Source organism: Eretmochelys imbricata, chromosome 18 (assembly GCF_965152235.1).
Source record: "Eretmochelys imbricata isolate rEreImb1 chromosome 18, rEreImb1.hap1, whole genome shotgun sequence".
Classification (NCBI taxonomy): Eukaryota; Metazoa; Chordata; order Testudines; family Cheloniidae; genus Eretmochelys; species Eretmochelys imbricata.
The window spans coordinates 11,027,320-11,048,877 of record NC_135589.1 but is presented as its reverse complement, the minus strand read 5'-3'; the positions used below and the strand labels follow the sequence as shown (position 1 = coordinate 11,048,877).

The 21,558-nt window shown below is 44.0% G+C and overlaps 1 protein-coding gene across 1 annotated transcript in view; it reads right to left on the bottom strand.

Moving 5' to 3' along the window:
• Positions 1-21,558, bottom strand: part of DHRS3 (dehydrogenase/reductase 3) — a 40,671-nt gene that overhangs the window by 3,680 nt on the left and 15,433 nt on the right. Inside the window, exons 2-4 of the mRNA XM_077837196.1 lie at positions 3,053-3,196; positions 1,733-1,852; positions 644-882 (exon numbers count right to left, since the gene is read on the bottom strand). Coding sequence (XP_077693322.1) covers positions 644-882; positions 1,733-1,852; positions 3,053-3,196 — 503 coding nt within the window. The remainder of the gene's footprint in view (positions 1-643; positions 883-1,732; positions 1,853-3,052; positions 3,197-21,558) is intronic.

Here is a 21,558-nt window from a genome sequence, read left to right as displayed (position 1 = left end):
ATGGATTTCCAGCTCCCAACGGCGACGTCACATTGCACCATTCACCACGGCGGAGGGTGCACAAACTGTGTTAGCAATTCATCTCAAGAGATACGGGTCCACCACTGGTAAAGGGTTAATTTTGGCTAGTCATTAGCCCCTTGAAAACCGTTAACTTTTGTAGGAGCAGGCTAGGGTCCAGTGCCCTTCTCACCGCTGTCAGTGAAACTTTTCGCCATTCATTCCAGTGGGGGAGGATTGAGCCCCTCAACAGGAATAAAGAAGGAACTAGGAACTTGTCGTGTGGATTCCCAACTTGTAGGACTGTTCGCCCCTTTGAACAACCTCAGACATCAGTTTGATTCCTCTGCTCTGATGTCCACAGCTGGCTCCCAGTGCAAAAGTCACTTCTAATTTTCTCTCTAGAAACAATTGCCTGGAAGACACCCTCCCATAGGAAGGGCAAATTGAACTGTACACGTTAGGAGTGTACCAGCAAATCAGAAGAACCAGCCTGATGGCTTCAGGAGGCCTAGACTGACCCCTCTGCTCACAGGCAGCCAGATCAGATATCAAATTCTCTTTAAAAAACCCCAGGCATTAACGAACATGTTCAGCTGATTAATTTCAGTGAGATGATTTACACCATCTCCTCTGGACTGACCTTATTCTCATGCCCTGAAACATCTCTGTGCTGGTGTGGAATGGCAGGACTGTTGTAGCATTCACTCCAGGACAGTCCAGCAATCCCAAGGTCAGGCTTTCCATAAAGGCAAAGGAAGAGGCTTTGGAGGTGCAGTAGTCAATGGCACCAGGGATGGCTGACAAGGCCAAGACAGAGTTCAAGCAAACAATGTGCCCATTCTGCAGCTCCAGCATGCGTGGCAGGAAGGCCTTGGTGGTCTGTAAAGGAACAGAGAGAGAAACTAAAAAAAAAAAACTTCACAAAGGAGAGACACAACAGGAATTATAGCCACTAAGAAAACAAGCCTAGTGATGCAGGGCCCAATTGTGCTTTCCGTTGTTCAGGGGTATGCGGAGTAATTACATTCAAACTCCACGATTCAGGCCCCGCTTCATACTGAAGGGAGCCTCGCTCTGTGAGTGGTTCCAAAAAGCCTCAGTTAACCTGATTCCCGTGAACAAAACCAAACCTGTGCTATCACAACCCTAAGCCGTGCACAAAATAAAAGGCAATAAAGATCATGCCCTGTTCTGCTCAGATGCACATTATTTAGGGTAAAGACTTCAACATGGAGAGGAACAACACAAGTACATTAGTTTTTAACGGATCTAATTAGAAACTGAATGAGTTTAATGCAAGCTCTCTTCCTTGAACAACGCAGCCATGCATCTGGTCATGTTTCGCTCATGTTCCAGATGTGCATCAAACAGAGAAACTCTCTTTTGTGCGCCTGGGATTTCTCAAAGGAAATCAGAGTTTTTCTTGTAAGTCACAGGGTGAGTTTAAAAGAGCATCAGAGGCATTATAATTACTGGAAGCCTTTAATATGGTATTTTAGCAGAAGTAACTGAAATCAATTTGAGGGAATCTGTCAAACTCAATTTTTTCCTCAGACTTCTCTCCTCTGGCCTTTGCCTTTCACATTGTTTTTCCTGGCTCGTTTTCATGTCAGGCTGATCTTACCAAGCATCGTTTGGAAAAGTCTAGCAGCAGCCAAGTGTTTACTGGCTGTAATTTGTCACTCTCATTTCCAAGTCTGAATACGCTGGATACAGGAGCTTATCTTACCCAGAACTGTCCCAGGGTATTTATGTGTTGTGATTTGAGTAGAGCGTCGTCATCACTGTCCATCAAGCTCTTACCATGAACGACAGCAGCATTGTTCACTAGGATGGTGATATCACCCACCTGCAAAAAGAAAAAGGGGGCAGCTGATTGGTTACAGTGGACATCTCTTTTCACAAATACAGCAGTCACTTTGGTCCTTTTACTGAAGTGTGAATCCATGGCCTCTTCTGAGTTCCTGCCACACGGGGCTTTGTAATCTTTCTGGTGACTACAATGTACCCCAGGTAGCTTAAAGTAGCTGAAGCACAGATACTTAACATTTGCACAAATGAGTTCTCCATGGTTCTTCTTTCCAGGCAGTTTCGTAGCATGTTGTTTGGCTACTAATGAAATTCTACACCGTTTTGAAACAAAGACAAAGTGGTGTAAAACATTTGTCCCTACAAAGAGACACTCAAAAGGAGAAAGGCAGCTGGAAAGACGGCCAGGAGCATGAGAAGGACTAGCGATAGATCTATAGTTAAAAGAAGTTCCCCCCAAATCAACAGCCAGTTGCCTTTGTTGGGCTATTATTAGGATTGTCTTATATATTATTATAACTTGCATTTTATAATTCAGTTTCAGTCCTATAATATCACCTAGATCGGGGTTCTCAAACTGGGGGCTGTGACCCCCTCAGGGGGTTGCGACGTTATTACATGGGGGGTCACGAGCTGTCAGCCTCCAATCCAAACCCCACTTCGCTTCCAGCATTTATAATAGTGTTAAATGTAAAAAAGTTTTTTTTAATTTATAAGGGGGATCACACTCAGAGGCTTGCTGTGTGAAAGGGGTTACCAACACTAAAGTTTGAGAACCACTGACCTAGATATTTCAAGAGAAGAGAGGCTGGCTCCGTGGTGGGATATTTGCTCTTTCACAGCTCCTTCCACACTCAGCTTCTTGATACAGTGTCAGGATCCAGCGTAAGACCTACCAGGACTTATTCCCTGCTGTCTTTACACTTTGTGCAAGTATTTCCTCTGTACAAAATTGGTGTCAAATGGACACCTGGTGTGAGTGGATAGAGAATTCTGATTTGGTAGCACTTCATAACTTCTTTGCCCAGATATAAATGTCAAAGCAAGGTCAGAAGGCATTGGAGAATCAGGCCCTTTATTCCCTACTATCAAAGCAAGAAACGGACAGGGCCAGGCCTTTGCCAGATGCAGAATGTATAGATGCCCTTCTTCCTAAGCCGCCAGAGAACATTTCCCACTTGCCATTGGTTAGGGGATTTTCTAAACTCTGCCCATCACTGGATCCACCACACAGACCAACCTTTTCCCGGACAGCTTTGGCTTGCCGATAGACTTCCTCTCGGTTTCCCACATCGCAAATGAAGTAATGGCACTCTGTTCCCATCCTTCTAATCTCCTCTGTGGTTTCCTTAAGGCACTTCTCGGTTCGACCCCACAGGATGATCTGCAGCGAGAAACATTTGCTCAAGTAAAAATTGTTCCTGTTTTGAATCTACTGTAATTAAAATCTGTTTCTAACTTGAACAATTCGACATGGCTCATTTAATTGCATTTGCAGTGCCAGTCCTGTCACATTGTTTCATTTAGGGCTCCACTGATTTTTAAACAAAAATATTTATGTAACACATGGGTCTAGGGAACTACGGTGGTGGTGGTCATGCTGGTGGCCAGCGTTAAGTGACTCCATCGTGATGGTGACTGACGCACAATGTCCAGGTGAAGGCTTTTTATTTGCAAGCTGTGTAACAGTTGGCGCTGAAAATCGGAGCTCTGGGCCAAATGATTGGCCAGTGGCATAAGGTGATCATTAAATAAGCCAGGCACATGGGCAATTAAAACAAACAAGCCATCAACACACACACAGTTTCTCTGATATAATCCTAATGTTGTCATGCAGACATGGGGTGGAACTCAGGGAAGTGGGTTAGGTTTAACCCTAAAAACATTGCCCCATATATACACACTGCATATTATTGCTGGTCATACATTGACAACTACATTTTGTTAGAGCTTCTGCTCCCTGGTAAGGTAAAATACAGTCTAGCCGACACATGGAAAGTAACAGTTTAGAATGCTGACAGTTTATAAGCTATTATTCCACGTCAATGGTTTTCAGACTGGGGTACGTACGTAAGCTCTCATCAGGAGCTATGCGAGAAAAATTCAGTAATGGCGGACAAAGCATTTTATTTTGTCAGACTTGGCAACCTAGTCATAGGTCTATTATGACGCTATCTCAGATGGGGGTATGCAGGAGACTACATCATTTGGAAAGATGTTCCCAGCCTAAAAAGTTTGGAAACCACTCTTCTAGGTGAATTCCCAATTCAAGAAAATGGAGGAGGAGGAGAAGCCAATACTATACCAAAGAGGAGGAAATTAAGCAAGAAGCTCATTATAAAACAATGTGGTGGTTTTCAGTTAAACCCACAAGAGCAAGGAGACTCACCATTTAGTGAGTTCAACAGGCTTTTTGTCGAAGGAAGGCCACAGACTCAAGCCCTACGATTCCTAAACCAACTTTGTCTCAGACTTGCTGTCCTGGGGACATTGCAGCTCCTATGCCATATGCTCAATATAATGGGTCAGCATCTGCAATGGGGCTGTGAGAACTCTAAACACACATTGACAAGGACATTTTAAATCAGAAACCTCAATTGTTACCTTTATTTATTTTGCAATTAATACATGCAAGCTCTCATTCAGCATTTATTTAACAAGCTGACAGCAACATTCTAGTTCCCATGCCTATGTCTTCCGGGACCAATTGCAGCAGCCCGCGGGGTCCCCTGAAGTGCGGGGCCCAGAGCGGTCGCCCTGATTCACCCTACCCAAGGGATGGTTCTGTCCATATCACTGTGAGCCATCGGAAACGTGTCATTTTACAAAAGTGAAATTACAGGACAGCGTGTATCCCTACAGACTTTAATGGCACTGACCTCCCCATGAGCTGGTAGGCAAAGCAGGAAAAAGAAGAGAAAATCTGTAGGTTGCTTATGCTCACAAGGCAGTTTTCACCACACAGAAATCCCCACAGAAGAGAACATTCTTAATGCAAATTACTATTCAGGATTAAGGGATCAACACGGCTAACGCAACATGGCATAACCAGTATTAAACCATAGAAGAGAGAAGAAATTCTCAGAGCCAAATGCTCCTCCTAAGTGGGTTATTCTGCATAAGAGATTGGAAAATTGGGCTCATAACAGGAAAGGCTTTTAGCCTTAATGATGGTGTCATTTCTGAGCAATTTGCTAATGCTGGTAGAAAATCTTCTGAAATACAGATCTTACGTGACTCTGTGACTCAAGCTTTCAGCCACTGCACTCCCTTTGAAGATTAGTGTGAACTGATTGGCATTTTTTTTAACTGATTGTTGTTTTTTTTAAAAGGGTTAAAGAAGTAATACATTGCATCTTTAGGATTTTAGCTCTCTTTGACTTTTGGGTGACCAAGTGCTGAAAGACAAAAAGGTCCAGAGACTGAATTACATAACTGCCCGTAACGCAACCCCTAGAGTCAACTGGATGACAACACAAGACGACAGAGCATTCAGCATTCCCTGCCCACAATAAAGCTCTTGAAGAAAGTTTCCTCGCTGGACAAGATGAGCCACTTCATTATCAGCACAGGGCCTGATTCTCATTTACACTGCTCCTGCAGTACAAAGGACACTTGAAGTACAGTCGAACATGGAAAAAAATTGACTGTACCTGGGTTCCAGCCAACTTCCTTAATGGGTTAAATTTAAAACGAATGCTGTTCTTTAAACCCCTGTGATCTTTATGTATCTTTATTTAGACACACACCCAGAAATACATACAGATATAGAGCTGTAAGGAGCTTCTGAAGGGACCACTGTGTCTTTGGAGGTTTGTTGACTGTGTTCCATTTGGCTTCACAATCAAACAAGGTGCCTGAACTGCCTTTGAACCAGCTCTGAATCTGCCCGTCCCTCTTTTTCACACCCATTTGTTCCAAAGGCGTAACCAGAAGATACAAAAATTCAAATCTCTCTAGTTAACCCTTTTTCAAAGCTGCTGTAAGAAACATACTACATACGGTCTTGCTGTGATATGCAATGATAAAGCCAAGTGGGCAGACACTCACATTTCACTGGGGTTGTATGAGGACAACACTCAGGAGGAAAGAAAAGAAGCAGAACTTCAGTACTATGCATGGGGGATAGGATGCAGAGAGCTTTTAGAGCAGGCGAGATTGAGCCAGAGCCATTTTGCTGGAAACCTTGGCTCACAGAGGAGGTTGCGGGCAAGGAGAAATAGGTCTTCAACTTTAAAATGCTTCAAGAAAAGATCCACTACGGCCAAAAGTCTGAATAAATAAATGGCAGAATGTAGAATGCTCTCCTAGCCAGCCCAACAGCCCCCCTGCTTAAAAGCCACCCTTTTAAAAGGTAGCCTTGACAAGCCAGTGCTTGCAGGTCTCTATGCTTCACCCTGTCCCAACGATCCCCACCACCCCCACCAAGCTTGCAAAACTGAAGTTAGCCTGTGTTCAGTGTCATCTTGTTTTCATAGCTTGGTTGGGAGCCACTTCCAATTTCTGCTCTGTAGACTCGAAGAGAAAGACAGAATGTGTGAAATTTCACAAGATTTTAATTTACTGTTGAAGATGTATTTTTAAAAGGGTGGAGGAGGAGGAACAGTGTGACCACAGAGGGAGTTATGAAATACAAAAGGGATAATATAAAATTCTCTGGGCCTCTCTCACTTATGTATAAAGAGGGAAACAAAATACAACACTGATGGCTGCTTATGAAGGCATCAGGCAAAAATCTATGGAATTATGCATTTACATTCATGGGGAGTTTAGCCTGTTGTTTGCAAGGGGACTACCAGGTTCATGCCCATCAATGCAACTGGTGAAAACGTAAATCAACAAGCTGAAGAGGCGGAGAGAGAGAGAGAGAGTGAGCCAGACAGGGGGAACCAGACAAGGCAAGAAAATGACCTATCCTCCCCAGCTGTCTGGGCTATCACACGACCGATAGATAACAGGAAACAGACTTCTCTCTCCATTTCCACTCTGCTTGTCAGCATTGCCATCTGTATGAGTCAAACGGGGACAAACTTACATATAATGATGTCAGGAAATACATCGTGAAGAACTGTACGAGCAGGGGACGAGTGTGCCATCGCATTATGGTGCAAGCGTGGGACATGGTAACATTTTGTAAGCCAATAATGGCTATTTTGGGACCTTGACTAACCTGTGGGCTAGCCTTGCAAAATGACTCCATCAAAATGTGGGCTGTTTTGGGTGGGGTGCAGTACCCCGGCCACAGCTCCAGCTCCTCTTCCTTTAGTTTTCCCAGCCCATGGCACTGCCCAGACTCAGAGTGTGTTAGCCTTTGTGGAGGAGAAAAGTAATGGCTACAAGACCAACCTTCCTACCGCCATTTTTGCTGGTTTTAGTGATGGGCAAAACTCAAAATGCTTCACTTCTATGTCTAGTCAAAACGTCTTTGGTCTATAAACCAGGCTGAATACTCTCACAAGACCAGGCTCCCGTGTGAGGCTTTCGGTCTCTGTCTGATGTTTGGCCAGAAGGCTGAGTTGGCACATCCCTATTTGTCTTGCGTCTCTGCCTCTTTAGAGCTCAAATCCTGACAGGGTTTTGGACAGGGGCTGAGAAGGGACAGAAACCTTTTCCCGAGCCAAAGCACCAGTAGACTTTCAATCACTGTTGCAATCTGAGCCCTATAGTACTATCCATTGCTCCGGAACTCCATCACCACAGTGGGTTTTGGCCAGTAGATGCCTGTAGTCATTACTTCTTTTTCCTCCTCTCCTATGGTGTAACAGTTTCAGTCCCGTTTTTGACTTTTTCCTGGCGGCTTCTCCATTGTCCTTTCCCAACTAGCGTTTGCACCACCCTGCTCATAGGTGCCGGACACTTCTGAATTCAAGCCGCCTTAACGCATTTGCAGCTTGACATTTTCTGTTGGCCACCCTGGTGAGGTTGCATCAGATCATACCACGACTAGCCACAGAGGGATTCAGAGTCACAGGTGGTCTTTGGTGCCCCAACTATTTTCCAAATAAGCCCTTTCCAGGGCTCTCACTGTCAGTGTCAGAACCCCTGCCTGTGTTTTGCAGATGTTGGCTCTTGCTGGTCTGTAGATGAGCAAACATGGTGCTCTGTGCACTGCTCTGTCACTCCTTCAGACGTGGCACTCTAAGCAACTGTCATCGTACCTTATGCTTAAAGTTAGCCTTAAGAGAGCTCAGTCAGCTTTATCTTATTGCAAAGAGCACATATGTAGCTTATTAACACCCTAATCTTGAAACGTGTCTGGATCTGGAGTTCAGGGAATGGCCCATTCTAAAGATAGGAGGCATTTGCAAAAGGCAGAGGGGGGATTTGGACTATGAATGCTCCAAAGTTCTGAGGTTTTTTGGATCTGGGATTCCAGTTTGGACACCAGTATTAAAATTTAAGCCTTTCATCCCAAACCGCTTACAAAGTTCGCAGCTAAATGCTAGAAAGAGGAAACCTCACGGTGCTAGGAATTTCTGCTTTACAAAGAGAGATGCAGTGGTGAAGGAGACAGAGAGACACTGTTCCTTATTACATGGCATGTCAGGATGTTGCATAGCCATCCATTCATGGGTTTGGAGGGAAGGGAAGGAAAATTTAATCTCTGTCATGAAGAAGTTATTGGACAGATTGTTTCCCACCCTGGAAAGAATCCAGCCACCGTGTCTTCTCTCCCCACCCACTCCTGCCCCCCGCTCCCTACGGCACAAGACACGCTCTCCTTTCAAAAAGTTACTGACCAGAAAATTGTTGAGGGCAGCGGCCCAGTGAGGCGGTTAATCCCCGCTGCGGCAGGGCTGCTCACAGAGGCTTCCTGCCCTGTGGTTACCTCTGGGTGACCCCAGTGGTTGGCAGTCAGGTGGAATGTGAAAGCAATCGCTTAGGCTACCAGCTGGTGGTGGTGGTGGAGGGATTCTCCCTGCTAGTGGACAGAAGAAATATCGGGAGATTTATGATGGCACAGGAACTTTAAAAGTAGCTAATGACTGCGACCTCTCAGATCGCTGCAGATTTCCCCAGGATGGATTCTCACGTTTGGTTTGCAAAAGAAGCCCTATCACTTTATCCTCCCCTCTCTGGCAAATCACCGAGCTCCTTAGCTGGCCTTAGGAGAATCATTCGAGCCAGAGCCGCAGGCTCAGCAGACAGTGTTGGACTCTTAGGAATCTTTAACTCTGAACTTTAGGGTGCTAACGAGACATGCCCCCGGGATGCAAGCAGGCTCTAGCTGCTGTTATCCTAAGGCAAGAATGTCCCATCGAGGGCTCTGCTGGCTATTTGCCAGGCGCTTAATGCCCGCCTCCCATCCCATAGGCTTAAATCCTAACTTTCCCCCATCAAACAAGCCAATGGGAGTTATACTGTTGGCTTCCATAGCATGAGGGATTTGTATAAACTGGTGCAGATATCAGCTGCCCCTTTCTGAACACAGATAGGAGGCCCATGGAGGCCCCAGCATGACCTGCTCCAAGCAGGTTTTGATTGCATCTCTGTATCAAAGAGAAAGGCAGCTGGAGATTGCTGTTACACACTGCAGAACAATGTGAGCTATATTTGGTCCATCAGGAGTGGGGAGGACCCTTTGGCCAGTGATGTCATAAAGGTGTCCTATGGCTTATTCACAGCTTTCAGGTGTCCTCCAGGGAGAGGTCACATAGCCAAAAGCAGAGCAAGAACAGCACGAGATTTTACAGGAGTGAAGAAGAGGGCCTGAAAAAGGTGTATTTTAAAAAAGTAGTAGAGAGACAGCACAAGAAAGATAAATTTCTGCAGGTGAGATCTATAACCCCAGACCTTTAGCTATCGATTACAGGGGTTTTTACAAAAAGAAAAGGAGGACTTGTGGCACCTTAGAGACTAACCAATTTATCTGAGCATAAGCTTTCGTGAGCTACAGCTCACTTCATCAGATGCAGGAGAGCACTGGAAAAGCCATTTAATCTGCGGCCCAGAAGCATTGCTGGCATAAACTGGGACAACACCAGCGAACGGCCCCCCTTTTATTATGTCATCGGTGATGAATTTGGCCCTAATATTCCACAAATCTGACATATTGTGCTAACCATCAGAGAAGCTACCAGTTCACTAAATAAGGGCTGGAAAAGAGTCGATAGCTGGAATAGTTTTGAGAGAGAACGTCTCCCACTCCATGCTACTCACTCTATATTAGTAAGGGCATGTTTTAATGGATCACAGCAACTCAATTCTATGCACTGGTTAGCAGCCGCAGAGTTCCATCCCGAAAGTGGGTAGCATTTCAGAATGGATGAAGCAATCTTGTTTGTAGATCAGTTTGAAGACACTCTGGGATAAAGGTGTTTATATAAACATATCAGAGCCCTTCCCAGCTTGATCTCATTCCTGCTATCCTCACAAATCAGAAGAAACCACAGCATCTCCCAGCCACAGATTGCTAGAGATATTCCGGGTGAGTAGGATAACACTTTTTGGCCCCTCTCAACCTCCTTCCGCTGTCACAGAGAAACAAAAGTCGCTCTGTTTGAGCAGGCATTTGCCATCGCCCAGGCTATTACCCATGTTTAAACAGAGAGCCTTTGTGCTGCCAGTCCTGAAAGTTGCTGAATGGTTTCTGGAAGGACAAAGTACAGATAATCCAGAGAAGTATTTCAGCCTCATCCCAGTCTATCTGCAGAGCCCTGGCACTCACACCTCAAAGAGGCACATTTCAGTATATTCTATATCCTGGGAGAGTTTTCGGCATTCTGGACTCAGGGTGCCGTAGGCCTCACAGCCTGAAAAACATGATTGTTTTTTGGTTTTGATGTTGTATGGATTTTTCTCCCCCACCCCTTCCACTCCCTTGCCCTCTGGGTAAATGCGGACAAGTTAGTTCAGGAGTACTTCACAGGAGAGGCATGCTAAAGACCCGATTACAGGCAGAGTGGGAGGGGTGGCTGTGCAGAGTGAAAAGTCAACCTTTGCTTTAAAAAGAAAAAAAGAACCTTTTGATGCCCGGAGTAGATCAAAATACTCAACCCAGCCCCTTGGTGAAATCTGTATGAACTGTAAGCATAGCTGTTGGAAAGAGGGGTGCTGGGGGTGCGGGAGTACCCCTGGTTTGAAGTGATTTCCATCATTTACAGGGTTTACAGTTTTGTTTAATGGCTCTCAGCACCCCCGCAAAGCAGGGCAATGGCAAAATTCTGCCAGTTCCTATATTGGCAAGCAATCAAAAGTGCAGGGGGTGGGGTGGAAAGGGACAAATATGGGTATGGGGGACCGAGAGGGGTAAGAGGGTAGCCCTAAATTAGCCATTTCACACATAGGCTTTTCTAGACTAGGCTTTAAAGGTCTGATATTGGATCACATTAACTAGCTCGACCTAACAATCACTTCAGTCAAGCCAGGGCAAAAATTGGGGATTGGTCCTGCTTTGAGCAGGGGCTTGGACTAGATGAGCTCCTGAGGTCCCTTCCAACCCTGATATTCTATGATTCTATGAAGGGAAGTGGTATGTTAGAACATGCTACGTTGGTCATGTTAAAGCCTGGGGGAACGTAAGTATTGCTGAATTTAAATATCACAGAGGTCTGCTAGATTCTACTGGGAACATCTCTGTGAAGGGTAATGAGGATGTCCTGCCATTAAAGGGCCTGACTCCTCTCTCACATACACATATTTTGACACTGGGCTAACTCAACAGACATCAGTGGAGTTACTCTGGATTTACACTGGTCAGAGTGAGCAGAGTCAGGTCCAAAGTCTTGAGTTGAAGGCTAAATTGAGGAAGAAAAACAACCGTGAGAAACAGAAACAACGAGGAGTCCAGGGGAACCTTAAAGACTAACAAATGTTAGAGACAGAGTTATGGAAGAGAATATATATGAAATGAAACACGGGTTGGAGTTATATAAGGGTGCAATGCTTACGGCTGGGTCTTTCAAAGGAGACTAAGGTGTTAAACTCCTATTGAATTTCAACAGAATGTGGGTGCCCTAGCGCTTAGGTTCCTTTGGAATCCCAGCCCCTAATGCTTTATGACATACAAGGAGTAAATTGAGCCATACCTGCAAAGCTAAAATACAGATTTATTGTTTGAGGGGCATGGGGACAAACAAAGAGAATTAGCACAAATGTTTTACACAAAAGCGCTGAAGCTAGTCCACCATGCACCATTTCCCTGATGGCTACAGAGCAAGGCATTGTTACCATGTCAGGTGGGAACATTTGCTGAGCTATGAAGAATAAAGGTCAATTAAGCCTATGAAAGGCATCCATCTGACTGCCATAAAATGAGAGGCCTTCTGTACTCGCAAGGCCAGGAGGTGCTTTCATTTACAACGGAGTAAACGCAGAGTAACTACTGATGTGAGCACAGATATGCTGGATTTATAGTGGAGTAAAGGATCTGATCTCACTCCCATTGAGATTAATGGTCGTTTTGCCATTGACATCAGTTCGAGCACAGCCGGGCCCTAAGTCAGATCAGAATCTAGTGTTCAGTTTTAGCTATTGAGCTCATGGACAGTTGAGTAGGAGAGCAGTCCCTGGTATCTTCAGAAAATGCTGAATTAATGTTGCTCCAGGACTCTGACTGTTACTCTAAGGCTCCTCCTCTCTGAAGTCCTTGCTTTTGCCCTTTCCCAGTTTCCTCTCCTTCCAGACAGGAAAGAACAAAATGAAACAAAAACCTTCTGTTCCCTGCGCTCTCCATCTCCAAAGGCTGCAGCCAGGTGCACTCCTGCAGCACAGTGGCAATCCATCACTGAGCCCACCCAAAGTCATTTTCTTTCTTCCTCCATCACAAATGTTCCTCTCCTCCAGGTGGCGTATGAACATCAAACATATTTGAAATTTTCCTCCTCTCCGAAGCAGTCTTTCACATCTGGAGGCCAGGGGTCAGATCCTCAGCTAGAATAAACTGGCATTTCTCCATTGACTTCAGGAGAGCGCTGGTGATTTACACCACCTATGGACCTGACCCCAAAAGTTTAAATATAAAGGTTCTTTTAGACAGCAAACTCTGCATAGCAGGGACTGTCCTTAGTGTCTGGCCTTGTAAACCAGCAAAACACACTGTCAGCACTTAACAGATAGCAAATAATGGGGTCCACATCCTATTGTAATAGGACCCCTTGTGCTACTCCACTAGCACAGAGGATGCAGAAAATCCCTGGTAACAGGCAGTGTGGCAAGGGAGAAAAGGCCAGAGCATATTTTGGGTTGGTAACCAGATCTTTGAGGCTGCTCTGTCTTATCAGCGGGCAGTGCCTCAAAAATGGCCTAAAGCATCCTCGGGTCCTGTGCTCAGTGCAGCCTGGCCAAACCGGAGAATCAGTCCCAGTAATTCTCAGTCATGTAAATTAAATAAACAAGGTTTGCTCAGTTTTGTTCCTCCAAGTGAATCTCTGGCTTTTCTATTGTAAATGTTGACTTCCCAAAACCCAAAGGATTGTGTTAAAAATCACTGGTGGGCATTGTTATGCTATTCATTTAAATGCGAACCAGATTCCCGGTCTCAAACGGACCCCTCTTTTCCCCACAAGGAAGGAAAGGGGATGGAGAGAAGCAACTGAAAACCAGGAGTAATATGCAGACACCTGCTCCCAGTAAAGCTGGATCAATGGAGGCCTTCCTCGGTATAGTGGAAAGAACACTTTGATTTTCTGTCTGCATACAGGAATTTAAGATCATTTCCCTCCACTTTGTGAGTACAGAGGGCATTGTTCACCTATCAGGAGTATGTGAGGACAGGTGGCCCCATGCTGATTTCTCTTCAGTGGTTTTGCCAGTCGCTTTTGTCTGTAACATAAACTGCAACTGCAGATTGCATGGGGATCTGTTGTATAGAACAGTTGAGGAAGAGGAAGGGTGGGTTGTTTGCGAGAAGAGGTCACGCAGGAGTCAGCCTTTACAATCCTATTAACGCGGGGACAGGGTCAACTGGAGTGCACCGTGCCAACAAAAGCACCAAGTGGCCACAAGCTGTCACGGCTGCAAAGGTTCATGGAGGCATTTGTGGGGGGAAAGAAGTGATAGCTTTTTAACAGTCAGTTTCTGCCACATGATGTGCTAGAACTTGCCTCGGTTCTGGGACATTAAAGCACCCAAAGCAACATCCAGTCAGAAAATTCTCTGCCTGCAACTAGTCAAAAGCAAAGGGGAGGAGCACATTTGTGTGGATTCTTTTTAAAAATGTGTTAATTTTAAGTACTGCTTTGAAAACGTCTAGTGACAGAAACACAATGTGCCATCTCGGGAAAATATTTGTCCAATTTTTTTTTAACTGTTAATATTTGCTTAACAAACCTGGCATGTCTAATATGCGTAATCAGAGATTTCACTCAATTTAATAAAATCACTTGAAGTGGCATGTCAAGGGCCGTGTAAAGATGCTCACTCTGTACATTTGTAACACCCTGGTAAATAGACATATCTGATGATTATATTACTGTCTAATGTTCCTTTCAACAAAAGCTCACTGTTGTAATGATTATTGTATTGACTCTGATGTTTTCATGGCAAAGATCTGTAAACCTGTTAAAACTTCCACCATAAATAGTTTTAAAAAAAATAATCAAACTACTACACTGCAGCCCTCTCCATCCACTCTGCAAGACAGGCCCCACTAGCCCACATAACCCACATTCATATAAAAATTTCCACAGAGAGCTCAGGAAATCGTGTGGAGATAAAACACGCAGGTGCAGAAAGCATTACTGTAGCAGACAGGGACCAGGGAAAAGCCAATGAACAAAAATCCAAAAAGAGTGTGGGAAAATGATTTGATCCAACATCAACATATTGAACAAGTGCCCTTTTGCACACTTGTTTTCTGAATTCAGCATTAATTATTATTATGATTGTGCACTGCTCATATCTCCCAGGATAATTGGATCCCACAGAACATAACGTATCACAGGTTAAAACATGGGTGCAACAGGCTTATGCATTAACTGCAACAACAACAAAAAGTTACACTGACATTAAGGATTAAACCATTTATTTTTATAAAGCAAGAAAAGGCAGCGTTTAGGTTGCCCATTTAGTCTGTAATGGCGCCAACTGTTAGGGTGAAGGGAAATATGAAATTCAAAGGTTAGTCATGACTGGTCACATAAGTCACATGATATTATTTCCGTCACCTGACTGGATGAGCAGAACTCTTAAAATCAGGTTTCCGGTGTGACTGCTAATGGAAAAGGAATGAGCATTTGAACATGCAAGGTATAAAACTGGTGCGGAGAAAACAAACAATGTCTGTGGAAAGAATTTAAAAAGGGCGGGGGGGCACAAACAAACTGGAGTGATTTGTTTAGGAATTTGCTTGCACATTTGTGTAACATTTTTCCCTAGTATTCACCCAACTCTGTTACTGATTTTGGGCTTGATCCTACAGAGGAGCTAAGTGCTCTCAACATCTACCGAAGTTACACTTGAGGGATGAGTTGAGGACACTTAGTCCTTCTCAGGAAATGCTCAGAACATCTCTTTAATTCAAGCTGTAATGCTTTCCACCCAAAATTTATGTTGACTGCAATATACAGAGCAAAAGAGGATGTTCGGTTTAATTTAGAATTTTCTTAATTTTAAATTAAAATGTTATTGACATTTTAACAGTGTTCTATTTATTTTTTTGTGGACAATATGGAGAAATCAGGGAAGAGTTTTATAATAGGAACTGTACACCAGCCAGGTGATATAGTAAAAAAGGCAGATGAATTAACCCTCGGATACTAGGATGAGTCTAAAAACTTGGACAGCCGGTCTTTGAATGCTGTTCTGTGACCTGGAGCTGGGATTTGCACAGCATTGTCGCCAGGTCCTGCCATGCTGCATCCTTCTGGCTTCATTGCAATCCAGGGGATTTTGCATTTTATTGCACTGCCACAATGGGAGAACCCAAAGAATGGTGACAAAACAATAAATGGATAAGAGGCTCTGACCTATGAGGAGAGCCGAAAGGAAGTTATACAGCTGAGAAGAAAGACAAGGAGGGATATGATAACCATCTATAAATACATGAGAGGGAATGACAAGGAAAAAAAGGAGAACATTTCAGGTCTCAAAGGAGAGGAAAGTATAACTAGGAGCAATGGCCTGAAACAAAAGAAAATTTTAGGAGGAACACATTTCTAACACTAAGATCAGTTATTCATTATTGTTTACTTGCCTTCCACTAGGGTCCACAATGTGTAGGCACTGTCCACACGCACAGGAAGAGAGTCCTTTCTCAAAGAGAATATTTACCCATGAGACTATTGAGGGAACACTGAGTTATTTTAAAGTAGACTTTTTGGGGGGAGGTAATCAAAGAGTAGGGCCAAATTATGCCCTGATTTACACCCTATGCAACCACATGGGACCAAACTCTCACTTACTCTAGATTTGTGCTGGTGTTACTCCAGATATAATGGGAGACACTCCGATTTCACACTAGTGTAGTTGGGACCAGAATTTAGTCCATTGACTTTAGTGGGGTGTGTTGTAATAATTGTGATCTAGCAGGCCTATCGCAACTGTGAGACCAATTATTGAAAAGTGGGTGTAAATTCATAACAATATGCAATAAATGGTGATAGAAAAACCTATAAAAGGGAGATAGAAAGACTGGATTAGTTCAAACAAAATGGTCTACCAGTACTATCCAAGGACTCTTTTGAAATCATGACTGGCAAAGAACAAGAGATTGCAAGTGGAAATTAATGGACCAAAATGGATGTGTTGGAAAGTAGGCCTAATTTGTGGAAAAACTAATGAGCGATGCCCTATTTTGCCCATCACACCTTTCTGGGGTCCTTAATGCCCCCCCCCCCCAATGGAGGGGATCAGAACACTGGGGGATGGGCGGACTAGGAGGAGTGAGTTTTACTATCATGGCTGCCACCCCCACCATCTATTGGGACCCCAGGATCTACCATGACACTGCTAGGCCCCCATAGCTCTGATCTTGAGAAATGCCCTCACCAGACTAGGCTAGAGAGAGGGAACGGATGACATCACCACTTCCATCACCTTTGACTAAATCCTGAATAGCACCTGGAATGTGCCAATGGGGTTCCAGCTCCCACTCCCTCCCTAACCTAGCCTCTTTCTTACCCACCTTATTCATTCTATTCCCTTTAGTTTAAGAAGAGTCTGGCTTAGCTGTCCAAGCTTGCATCTTTTGCAACGCTGCTGTGAACCCACCAGCTGCGAGGCAGCTAACAGCAATGCCCTAACTCTGGCACACATTTGCTAGTCACAGAGCAACTGATAAGACCAGGTGCTTTGCCCTTGTTTCCCCAGCAGTGAGGCTGCAGTAAAAGTCAACACCCAAGACAAAATCTGCATTTCCTAGCACTGCTGTTCCTTTCTCTCCCCTTTTGTGAGTTTGTTTTGTTCAGTCTTCAAGGAAGCAGAATCAAACTTTAGCCACAGCTCCAGACCACACAACTAACTTCTCTTTTTCCCAAAACGGGCAGTTATCATCACCATAAAGATTGTCAAACAGGCAGGTTTCCTTGCAAAAATCTCTCAACAGCTAAAGTGAAAGGGAATAAGGGATATTGTTAAAATAAAAACCTGCTTTAATACTTTACCTTTTAAATGCTTTAACTCTTTTTCTGTATCTTTAATAAAAGGTTCTTAATGGTAGTTGTGGCCTTGGGACTAAGCAGGCTGATTTCTCGGTATCTGAAACCCCAAACCATGTTCAACTGTTTAGTCTTGTACATGACAAAATCATGTTGATGCCTTTGATTCTCTGGGCTCACTTATTCCATTGCAATTAACACAATAGGTGAAAGAGGTAGAAGCCAGAGGGGCTGGTCTGCTCTTTCCCACAGCAAAGCCCACAGGAGGGGATTAAGAGGGAAGGAATAGTCCATAAGGAGCCCCCGGTGGAGTGAAGTTGTGATCTGTTTATTGGAAGCGGGGTGTGTGTGTGTGTGATTTGCCCTCCCCCCATAACACCCTGTCAGAGAGCAGCTCCATAGAAGCCCCGCTGCCAGGATCTCCCACTGGCCATGATGGCAGTCAGGATCCACCTTAAAAGTATGTGGGGGTAGTTCCTTCCTGTAGAAGTGTGGAAAGCCACACAGCCTTAGGCTGATTAAAGAAAAAAAAAAAAAGTTGGACCTAAAACTATCAGCATCCCTTGGAAGAGGTCACGTCCACAGACATGGTCAGAGTTTGCTCTCTGTTACACCCATTTAAATTAAGAGTGAGTGAAGTTAGCATGATTTCAGATTTACACTGGAGAGAAACAAGATCAGAACAATTAATTTCTCTTCACCAGTTGAAGCAGTTGAGGCATTTGCAGAAAGATTTTCAGAGGCGCTATCTGTCCGCGACTGAGGGTGTGCGCACGCACGAGGTGGGCATGTATTAAATTGCTGTTGAGTTGACGGGAGAGCGCTCAGCGGCTGATTTATCGCGTCTATACTAGACGTGATAAATCGACCCCCGCTGGATCGATCGCTGCCCGCCGATCTGGTGGGTAGTGTAGACAAGCCCTGAGCAGCAGCTGTTCCCATTGACTTCAGTGGGAAATTCTGGATGCTCATCACCTTTGACAGTCAGACCATCAGGAGCCTAACTATGGATTTAGCAGCCTAAATTGGCCTAAATCTGTGAATTAAGAACACAAAATCTTATTTTAAACTTTGTTAACTGCACCTACTCTGATTTTAACCACTCGAAGATCTCAGGTTTCAGAGTAGCAGCCGTGTTAGTCTGTATCCACAAAACGAAAAGGAGGACTTGTGGCACCTTAGCGACTAATCCAGAGTAAATCGGTTGTCTTCAGTGAAGTTACTGTGGATTTACACTGCATAGCTGGCATGGGGATCTGACACTTGGGGTTTTAATGGCAATATGAAGTACTGCTCTTGAAATATTACAGTCCGAATGCTAGGAATGTTCTGACTCTTGTTTTTCCGCTGAACTCCTGATCAGGAACAGAGACTTAAATCCCTTTAGTGTTAAGACACTTACTTCCTTACTACGCTTCTCGTTCTGCAAAAAATTGCTGGGGTTGAAAAAAAAAAAAATGATGCTGACGGTGGTCAAAGCCCATCACCAGTACAGCACTTCCTCTGTTTGAGTGGTAAACAAGTGTAATGATGTCATTAAGAGCTGGCTGACCCGCTGATGAACCCTGGGCTGTAAATGAGATGCAAGGTGCCAACTCGCCCTCGGCACCCACCCCCCCACACACACACAGAGAGCCAAAGGTGTCAAACACCAATCTGCAACTGTTACATATATAACCCAAGGAACTGAAACCCTGCAGAGCCTCTTTGATAGTCAGCCCCTTAGTTTCAAACTTCCTCTCCCCATAAACCACACATTCAAGCAAACACAGGATAATCTCTGATGTGTTTGGACTAAAATACGAGAGCAAGAGAAGAGGGTTGTGCAATTTTGCACAGTCATCACATCCTGCAACCTAAAATTGAGCAACCTGACTCAGAGATGCTGGCATCCCCAGTTTCACAAGGTTCTTGGAAATGCTCTTGCTTCAGTGTGGCAGGAGCTAGTCGTATACTCCTGCGGCCTAGGGAAAGAAATATTTATACCAAGTGAGCTGCAGTGAAATATTGAATGTTTCTTTGCCTTGTAATGGAGGGGACTCCTTTCAACATTTCATTTGGAAGCACGAATTCTTCATTTCGGGCAACAACCTGGAGTTTTGCATTAAATGATTTTTTTGTGGGTAGCAGGGAAATTAGTGAGTTCGTATTCAACACAGTTTCAAGTTGTTAAAACTGGATCTGAGCATTTCCCGGTCCCTCCCCAAAGTTTAAGAGAGCCAAATCTCACTCAGTGAATATTCTAATCACAGGGGTTGGTGTCTCTGTTTACTAGTAGCAAGGAGGTTAAAAATCACAGATCCAAGAAAAACACTTATTTAATCTTCAAGCTGGAAAGGTTGAACCGTCTGGTTTTTGTTATTGAGCTTTAGTGACAAAACTGCCCGTTCCTGACAAGAGGAGGAAAAGGTGAATAGTGCACCCTCTTCATGCTTAATGTTGCCAAATCTCATGATTTTACCTTGTGTGGTAAGAAGAACAGGAGTACCTGTGGCACCTTCAAAAAAGCAGACATTAGCAGACTCAGAGAACTGGTAGGTAAGGTTTCATTGGAAGAAAATCTAAGGGAAAACGGAGTTCAGGAGAGCTGACAGTTTCTCCTGGAGTCAGTACTAAAGGCACAACTGCAAACTATCCTGATGAGAAAGAAAGATAACATGAATAGGTAAGAGGCCAAGATAGCTCCATCAGGAGCTGTTTAAGGACCTGAAAATGAAGAAGAAAATCTACAAAAAGTGGAAATATAGACAAATTGCTAAGGAAGAACACAAAAGACTTGCACAAGCATGTAGGGACAAAAATCAGGACGTCTAAGGGCTTGTCTTCACTAGGGGGGTAAACTGATCTACATTACGCTACTCCAGCTATGTTATTCATGTAGCTGGAGTTGACATAGCTTAGGTCGACTTACTGCGGTGTCTTCACTGTGCTGCGACGACAGGAGATGCTCTCAGGTCGACTTCCCTTACTCTTCTCAGAAATCTGGAGTACCGGGGTCGACCGGAGAGTGCTCTGCCCTCAGGCTTAGGTATTTAATGCCTATTTCATGTCAGTCTTCATTAAAAAGGTGAATGTGACCAGACACTCAACACAATTAATATTAATGACAAGCAACACAAGCCAAAATAGGAAAGAACACTTTAAACGAATATTTAACTAAGTTAGGTGTATTTAAATCAGCAGGGCCTGATGAAATTGATTCTAGGGTACTTACAGAACTAGATGAAGTAATCTCAGAACCGTTAGCAATTCTCTTTGAGAACTCATTGGGGACAGGTGAGGTCCCAGACGTCTGGAGAAGGGTAAACATAGTACCTATCTTTAAAAAGAGGAACAGAGAGGACCCAGGAATTTATAGACTAGTCAGCCTAACATTGATACCCAGAAAGATACTGGAACAAATTATTAAACAATCAGTTTGTAAGCACTTAGAGGATACTAGATTATAAGGAACAGCAAGCATGGATTTGTCAAAAACAAATCATGCCAAACCAACCTAATTTCCTTCTTTGATGGGAATTCTGGCCTCACGGATATAGGAGAAGCAGTAGACGTGATTTATCTTGATTTTGCTAAGGTTTCTGACACAGTCTCTCATGACATTCTCATAAGCAAGCTACGGAAATGTGGCCTAGATGAAATTACTACAAGATGTGTGCACAGCTGGTTGAAAGACTCAGAAGAGTTGTTATCAATGGTTTGCTGTCAAAGTGGGAAGTCCTTTATAGTGGCAGTCTGCAGGGGTCAGTCCTGGGTCTGGTAATATTCAATATTTTCATGAAAGACTTTGATAATGGAGTGGAGGGTATGCTTATAAAATGTGCAAATGACACCAAGCTGGGAGGGGTTGCAAGCACTTAAGAGGACAGGATTAGAATTCAAAATGACCTCAACAAATTAGAGCAATGATCTGAAATCAACAGGCTGAAATTCAGTAGAGACAAGGTCACAGTACTTCAATTAAGGAAAAAACATCAAATGCACAACTGTAAAATGGGGAACAACTGGCTAAATGATAATATTGCTGAAAAGGATCTGGGGATTCTAGTGGACCACCAATTGAATATGAATCAACAATGTGATGCAGTTGGGAAAGAGATTAATATCATTCTGGGTTGTATTAACAGGAGTGTCGTATGTAAGACATGGGAGGTCATTGACCCCCTCTGCTAGCAACGGTGAGGCCCTAGCTAGGGTATTGGGTCCAATT